Below are 8,636 nucleotides of genomic sequence, written 5' to 3'. Positions count from 1 at the left end.
CTTCCCTTTCCTTCCCTTCCCCCTTCCCTTCCCTTCCCCTTCCCTTCCCCCTTCCCTTCTGCCTTTCCTTCCCTTCCCGTCTCTCCCTTCTCTCCCTCTCACTCTTTTTTTGGAAAGCAAGTTTATTAGAGAAGTAAATAAATAAAAAGGATGGCTGCTCTATAGGCAGAGCAGTTGCATTTTTCTTCTTGTTGGTATTTTCTCACTTAATACTGATTAGAGGAAGAAATATTAAAAACTAGTCTCTTGAAGATTTTATCTGATCTTTTTAAAAATTAACATTTTTTCTTGCAGCTCGGAAAAACAACCATCATTTTAGATCTGAATCTGAAGAGGAGAAGTCACTGATTTATCAGTTCAGTCCAATTTATACTGGAAATATTTCTTCATTTCAGCAATGTTATATATTTGATTGAAAGTATTCAATTTGTTAACAGAGCAACTTTGAATAATTCCATGATTAAACTGTTAGAATAACTTGCTACTCATGGCAAGATTGGGATGTCACCGAATCTTTTCTATAATGTGACTGGCTCTGATTCTTCATTCAGTATGTGACTGTTTACATAATGTTTCATAACTAAACAGTGAAACATAAATAATCAGTGTTTTTCATGGAAAAGCTTTCTTATATCTGAAGATTGGAAAAAAATAAATTTACCGAAATACGGATATTTTTTCTAATTGATTTGCTTTGGAAACGAATATCATCCCCTTCCTATCCACCCCATCCTCCTGCTGAAAAAAAAAAGAATCTTAAAATCCTACCACTTGTTCATTGTGATGTCTCCCTGTTTTGGGTCTCAGGAGTATTTGTGTGTGTGTGTGTGTGTGTGTGTGTGTAGGTATGTGTATGTATCTACTTTTCTGCCGTGCTAACTTCACATTTAAAGCATGCACATCCTGAAAGCAGAGTCTGTGTCTTGAACTTTTTATCTTTCACAATACTTAGCACAGTAGGCCCTCAGTGAGTAATTGTCACTACTTGTAAGTTTTTTCCCCTGGAAAATAATTAAAAAGCTGTCATACATTTATTCTGGTACATTTTGATGTATTTTTCAATTTGTGCTACTCTCCTCCACCTCTGACCATCCCATATAACCCTCAGAAGTGTGAAATTCAGGGACCCCTTGAGGACAACCAAGCTGATAGAAGAGAGAGAGGATGTGCTAAGCTATGTCTAGTAAATGGTGTTTATGCATCTGTTCTCTGTGGGCTTCCAGAGCTTCTGCTAGAGAAGAGGAAAGAAACCGTGAGTGGGAATGATGTTGCAGGGCATCGTGGATGATTCCACATGCAACAAGAGAGGAACCATCACCTGCAGACACTGAGCTAAGCCATCATCTTCAGGCAGCGAGGGCAAACGGCACATAGAAAGTGGAAGAGATTAATACATTTAATTAACCAAGAAAGAATTTTACTAGAAATACGGCAGACTTAGTTTCCTGTCTGTAAACATGCAAGTTCTTTGTTAAGTCTTATTGTTGAATGTGCCTGGCTAAGTTTTTATCTCCCACCACTAGAAAAAGGTAGCAACACTATTACTGCTCACAGGGCCAGGGTTCTTCCCAACGCATTTGTGTTGAAACCATATAGATCTGCTTGTCTCTGCATTTCCCAAGAACGACTTTATCCTGACTCTAGTTACTCATGATGCTGCATTCTCCATCATTTTGCCCTGCATGCTGGCTTCCAAAGATTCTTACTGTGCTTCACAGCTGACGACCACAAATGCAAGAAAATGTGTTTCTGCTCATGTTCAGCTTGTTTTTCCCACTGTGTATTTTTTTTTTAAGATCTTATTTGCTAGAATCACTTTACTCCGAGAATGGAAACCCTTTCAAAGCTGACTACACCCTTGCCTTCTGCCCAGCACCACCAGCAGGAAAGGCAGGCCAGGGCTTGAGGGCAAGTGAGGAGAGCAGCACTGTTCAGAAGCCGGGCGCCACTACATCAGCAGGAGGGGACGTTGCTTAGAGGTGCCTGTCGAAGTTGCTGGGTAGCAGTCTGGAAACCTCTTAGAGATGGGAGGACTGCCTGACACGTGGGGAGCCTTGGGAGGATGGGAGGTCACAGCCCTCTTTGTCAGCAAGGGACGGAAGAGGCTGAAAGAGTGACTGAGGGAGCAAGTGTGGATTAGAACAAGGAGTAAGAACAAAGCACAATCAGGAAGGACGGGGTGGGTATGGAAGAGACAGCTAATGTGTACCCTTCCCCAGCCAAAGCCGATTTCGGTTTCCAAGGGTTTTTGGAAGGTCATTGCCAAAGCTCTTACCTCCGGCATTTCTAGTTGTCTTGCCTGTGTGGAATATCCCAAATGGAGTAGAAACACTGGGCTTCACCCTGCTCTCATTTCTGTTGAGCCAGATGTTTCTGAGGGCCCACAACTTCATGTATCTTAAGGGCTGGCACAAGATACTTTATAAGGAGATGTGTGTCTCCATTTCCACGTAGCAAGAGTAGGGAAATCAAAACCTTGTGAGTAGGCTGAATCTGTTGTTGCACAGATGGTCCTGTAAGAGTCCTCACACCCGGGGCCTGGCGCACAGAAGGACTGCATGCCCTTCCCTCATCTTCCCTCCCTCCATGGCAATAATTAAGCAGTCCTACCTACATGCTGGGTCTTTCCATTTTTATCCAATTGCAAGAAATATTTAAGAATTTTCTCCTATGGGAAGAATTAAGCAAAAAACGTCTTTCACTCTTCAGAAACAGCTTTGTTGTTTGCCTGGGATTTTATTTCATTTAAACAAATTTGTTTCAGACACGAATAAAATTTTTTGCCACATCATAGCATTTTCATTCTTTTTTTGAAATGAAGTCCTGTTCTGTCACCCCAGGCTGGAGTGCAGTGGCATGATCTCGGCTCACTGCAATCTCCACCTCCTGGATTCAAGTGATTCTCCCGCCTCAGGCTCCCAAGTAGCTGGGATTACAGGCACACACCACCACATCTGGCTAATTTTTGTGTTTTTGATAGAGACATGATTTCACCATATTGGTCAGGCTGGTCTCAAACTCCTGACTTCAAGTGACCTGCCCACCTCAGCCTCTTAAAGTGTTGAGATTACAGGTGTCAGCCATCGTGCCCAGCATTTTCATTCAATTAGTTAAAAATTAACGGGTTCTCTAGAGATGGTCCCACCCCATATCCTGGGGGAAGGAAACTTCCATTAAAGCCCAAGAGGATGGAGTTTGGAGAGCGTCTGGATAGCTGAACACAGGGAGGTTCCTGCAGGGTGGCGCGCCCAGGAATGGCATGGAAGCTCTGTGCCCCTTCCCCCGTACCTCACCCTATGTGTCTCTTCATCTGAGTCCTTTGTAATGCCCTTTATAATAAACCTGTAAACATTAAAAAAGAAAAACTGGAGGTGTTTTGCAGTAATGTATTAGAAACACTAGATGTCAGGAGAGAACAAGCTAACCTAATGTTTAACTGGTTGTGTTTGCATTCAATTATTTAGAATAGTAGATTTTAGGAAATTGTTAGAAACCTAAGGAACATTTATGAGTAAATTATATATATTAAATATTACATTTAATTTATTTAAATGTAAACATAAACATAGATTTACACCCAATACCGAATATTTTCCACTCTGATCTATGAGGAGGCCCTGAAGACTCGATAGAAATAAACACTTTAAGCATCTACTAAGGGCCAGGTGCCATTATGCACATAAATCTGTGGATTGTACATAAAATTCCAATTCTCTTTTCCCTGATGCATAACTGGCCAAAATCTAGGCTAGCAGAGTGTTTTTCAGGGTGATTGAAGAAAGAACCAACACATCTCTCATGTAATGAGAGATGCTTCTGAGGAGGCCTGCAGGGAAGGCACCGAATCAGTCAAGCAATCCTTGATCATTTCTAAGGATGTGGCAGGAGAAGTGCTTCAAACAAACATGAACTTGGTTTGTATTTTTTTTCCATAGAGTAGGTAAGAGTACAACATAATGTATTCTAAATCTTGTCATAGTTTCCCCGCCAAATTGAAGGGAAAATTTCTAATCATTGGTTTTCCTGTTGAACTTGTTCCTTTTGCATAAATGTACATTCTTCTAGGCTTCCAGTTCTCTGACATTTATTATAATTTCTCATAATCTTAATTTAGAGCCAGTTTGTTTCATAGTCTAGATACTTTCGAATTTTACAATACCACTGTAACATCTTTTGCTATAAGTCAGCATTCAAGTTAATCCTAGAAGTTTTTGAGAGAGAAACTCAAGGGTTTGAGGGAATTAGAGAAGCTCAGAATGGAAGAGAATTTATATTATTACGTTGAGAAGCGGGAAGACTGTATTTCCATTAATGAAGCCTACATAGTATTTGTTTTACGCCAGCCATGTCAGTCCTGGATTACAATGAACTGTTCACAAACTAAAAATTGCAACTCTGTCTTTGCCAGTTTGTGTGTCATACCTTCCATCCAGTTTTCCAGTGGAGAAGAGTGGACAGGTGCACCAGAAGTCAGGATGCTGAGGGTCATTTTATTTGTGCCATTGGCTAACTGTGTAACCTCAGCAAAGCATACATTCACTTAGCCATGAAAGTCTCTATTTATACTCTGCATACTTAGGGTCCTTTAAAATTGTCCTTCGTTTTTAAACCAAGAGAATATGCTTTTTCATTTATAGTCTCTGATAATCTAAAAAAATATTCCATATACTTTTAATAAAATTAAATAATTTGCACAATAAAAGTGTTCAACCTGAGCAGTTAGAATAGCAATTTTACTTTCCCAATAGTTAAAACTATCCTTTCTTTTTCAGTTTTGTAAAATGAAGTGAGGATGGGAATTTGCATTTTTTCTCTTCTCTAGTCAAAAGAATCTAAATTACTTGGTTCCTCTTTACTAATCTCTACCCAAGGACAAAGGAGCTAACAAATAATGTATGTGAATTTGTTAGTATAATTAAATATAATGATTGGCTCCAATTTTGAAGGAAAATAGCCACATAAAACAAGATTTGAACTGTCTTAGAATAGGACTTTAGAACAATAACAATGTAACAATGATAATAAAAAAATTGAATTAAGGAAGTTCCTTTGTTATTTCCTTTTGGCCTAGTTTCACACAGTTGCCAATACCATTTGTGTCCTGCTCCTTTACTTAACTGGATCAAAAGCACATTTCTTCATTGCTGCAGAGCTGCCTGGGCGGCTGGGCCTTTACCCTTTGGGAGGATTGGATTGCCCTGCCGAGTGACTAAGCTCAGCAGGCTTGGATTGGTCAGCATCGGAGGTGGGTTGAGGGTGCAGACAGGTCAGGAAATCTATCTGACATAGTCCAAAGTGGGGCAGGGAAGCAGATCCAAGCCAGTCTACCTGGGGAATCAAAGTGCAAGAGCCGGAAGGACCAGAGCAATTTAGTAAGTGGACAACGGAGCCTGGAATTAGGAACTGAATTGAAGAAAGCTTGACACGCACAGGTTCCCACAAGCCGAGAGAGTCCAGGACCAGTGTCCCAGTGTCTGGTGGAGATCACAACTTACTTTATGGTGTTCAGGAGGGTGACTAGGGGCTTCTCTCTCTGTCTTGGAGATGCAGTATCAAGAATTACACTTTTAAAAATTTTCAGTGACTGTAAGACATTCCCTCTGTAAAAGCTACCAGCACTTGCCTCCTTTGGGCAGGAAGGATGTTTTCTTTAAAGCCAACACAGACTGACAGTAACTGCCTCTCCCAGCGCTCAGGTGTAGGCTCCCTGTAGAGGCCTCCTGGGTTAGAATTGCTCTGGGCCACCGTCACTGCATAGCCCAGACCTCTTCTCTTCCATGTTCTCCCTGGTCTCTCCTGCAGAGGGGATTTGATATTCACAATTTTTTTTCTTATCCAGCACCCTTGGGTAGGTGGGTCTTTGGGGTGATTTGCCTGGCTTTGTAATTCACTGAGTGATGTACAGGTTCAGGCTGCAGCTCCAGCCTCGGCCTCAGCTGCGCCAGTGTCTGCTGCCTTGTGGTCAAAACATGACGTAAGCAGAACATAATTATCACATGTGGGGAAGACTGACTGCCCAGCCCAGCATTCACTGCATAAGTTTAATTCAGGCAGAAGTCGTGAGAGACCTCATTTTGGCCTTGTGCTTAAGCAATGTAGCTTTAAAGAACCAGAAAATTGGCCAGGCATGGGGGCTCATGCCTGTAATCCCAGGACTTTCAGAGGCTGAGGCACAAAGATCACTTGAGCCCAGGAGTTTGAGACCAGCCTGAGCAATACAGCGAGACCCTGTCTCTATTTAAAAAGGAAAAAAAAAAAGGAAGTGATGACTGCGTTTGAATCTTTTCCTATGTGTACAGGAAAAAGAAAAAAGCTGAAGGAGTCGGCTTCCTCAGAGCCCTTAATACCTGCACAAGGGCAAGCCCCATAAGAGTACTTGCTCCCCTTTTCCTTGAACTTCGGCTTAAAATCCTTCTCAAGATGAGGTCCACTGCAGTAACCTAATGTTGCTGCAGCTTCCTGGATCTGGACCTCACTGCCTTCCTCAGGATACCCTCAGGGTACCTACCACTCCCCCTGGCTGGCAGGAACCTCTTTTGCAGTCTGTCAGGCTCAGTTCCGTGTTCCGTGTCATCTAGTCCTCCCACAGGAAGGGGTCCAGATTCGGGGAGTGCTAATCTCGGGACATCAAACTGTTTCAGAAGCCCTTGTTTTGCAACAACTCCATCTTCTCCTAGTTCAGTGGTTTAAAATAACCATTTTATGGCCAGGCATGGTGGATCACTTCTGTAATCCCAACACTTTGGGAGGCTGAGGTGGGAGGATCACGAGGTCAGGAGATCGAGACCATCCTGGCCAACATGGTGAAACCCTGTCTCTACTAAAACTACAAAAATTAACTGGGTATGGTGATGCGTGCCTGTAATCCCAGCTACTTGAAAGGCCGAGGCACAAGAATTGCTTGAATCCAGGAGGCGGAAGTTGCAGTGAGCCCAGACCGAGCCACAGCATTTCAGCCTAGGAGACAGAGTGAGACTCTGTCTCAAAATAAATAAATAAACAAACAAACAAACAAATAAATAATGATTTTATTTGGCTTCTGATGCTGTGGTCCATTGGGCAGTCCTTGTCGTCTGGGCAGGCAGCAGACAGAGAACCATGTGTCCTACCTGACCCAGGTCCTACCAGGATAAGCACATGAGATGCTGAAAGCATCCAGAGAAGTTAATCCACTTTTGTATTCATGAGCTGTCTTTGTCCAAGTGTTGAGCCAGTTAGAAACCATGGCCTCCTGAAAACAGAGACAAGAGTGCTCAAATTTGCCAGCTTGGATGGAGGCTGACAGTCTGCCCACGAGACCCTTCTAAAATGTAGATTTTATTTTTTATTTAGGTATGGTGAGGCCAAACAGATCAGGAGACAACTGCCAACGAAATGATAGTTTATTACAGTTGCCAGGAGGAGGGGCGCAGGTCAGCCACCCACGCAGGCCACAGCAGGGGCGCTGAGGTCGGTTGTAGACACAGAGAGTGAGTGGAGCCACAGCCAGAAACAGGTTTTTTGTGGTGTTTGCAGGAAGGAGTGGGGAGGCAGGGTAAGCAGGCTAAGCAACTTTGAGATTGGCTCGCTTGCATAACTCGATGTGCTGCCTGCGCCTGAGGCGATTAGGACAGGGGAATAGTGTCCCCCTGGGCAAGAGCTCATTAAGCAGGGGGCGGGGAGCCCGCTCTGAACTGGTTAGTTTGCTTATGAAAGGCACCATCAGAGGAGGGCTTGTTACTTTTAAGAATCAGCTTACCCTGGGAAAAGCAGCACCACGCCTCCCCCCAAAGGCTCTCCTCCCCTTCAGGAAGCCTCTCAGGTCAAAGCTTCCGATATTGAAGCAAGAAAACGTTATATGCGAATACACGAAGAAGGGTACATTATTGTTTCTCTCATTTCTTTGATGGCTAGTGGTACTAAATGAGCTCAGTATTTTTTAAAATTTCTTTATTAATTTTTTAGAGACACAGTCTCTTGGTATTGCCCAGGCTGGAATGCAGCAGCTATTCATGGGCATAATCATAGCACAGCCTCTGACTTCTGAGCTCAAGCAGTCCTCCTGCCTCATCCTCCCAAACTGCTGGGACTATAGGCACATAACCACCACGTTAGGCTCAATATTTGTCTTATCTATATTGCGAATTAACTATTCACTGCTTTTACCTTTATTAGTTTCTTAATGTTTATCTTATTTGGTATATAGTTCTTTTTTTCTTTTGATATGTAGTTCTTATTTTATTTCATTTTCATTTTACCCTACTTTCAAGCTAACAAATTAGGTATATGGTTCTTTACATAACATTATTAATTCCTTGTCATCTTTATAGAAAATGTTTTTATCTCAGTCTTCTTTGACTTTGTTTCTCCCTTTTTCCCTAACACAAAGAAATTTTTCTTCTTATATAGCCAAATTTTTAGATTTTCTTTCAATGTTTGTTTATCTCTTTCTTTAATCCCAGAAAGTATTTCACCCTTTTAGGCTGCGTGCGGTGGCTCACACCTGTAATCCCAGCACTTTGGGAGGCCGAGGAGGGCGGATCAGGCGAAGCCCCGTCTCTACTAAAAATACAAAAAATTAGCTGGGCATGGTGGCACGTGCCTGTAATCTCAGCTACTCAGGAGGCTGAGGCAGGAGAATTGCCTGAACCCAGGAG

At 42.6% G+C, this 8,636-nt stretch overlaps 1 protein-coding gene across 2 annotated transcripts in view; it reads left to right on the top strand.

The window, feature by feature from the left end:
- GGH (gamma-glutamyl hydrolase) overlaps positions 1–669 on the top strand; it is a 23,304-nt gene extending 22,635 nt beyond the window's left edge. For both annotated transcript variants that reach the window (XM_017507354.1, XM_017507355.2), the window contains exon 9: positions 295–669. In XM_017507354.1, coding sequence (XP_017362843.1) covers positions 295–416 — 122 coding nt within the window. In that variant the 3' untranslated portion in view covers positions 417–669. The remainder of the gene's footprint in view (positions 1–294) is intronic.
- The last annotated feature ends 7,967 nt before the right edge of the window (positions 670–8,636 follow it).

Source organism: Cebus imitator, unplaced genomic scaffold (genome assembly GCF_001604975.1).
Source record: "Cebus imitator isolate Cc_AM_T3 unplaced genomic scaffold, Cebus_imitator-1.0 Scaffold373, whole genome shotgun sequence".
In the NCBI taxonomy this organism is placed as follows: Eukaryota; Metazoa; Chordata; class Mammalia; order Primates; family Cebidae; genus Cebus; species Cebus imitator.
Note: the sequence above shows the minus strand (reverse complement) of the source record. Positions and strands in the feature narration are given on the sequence as shown.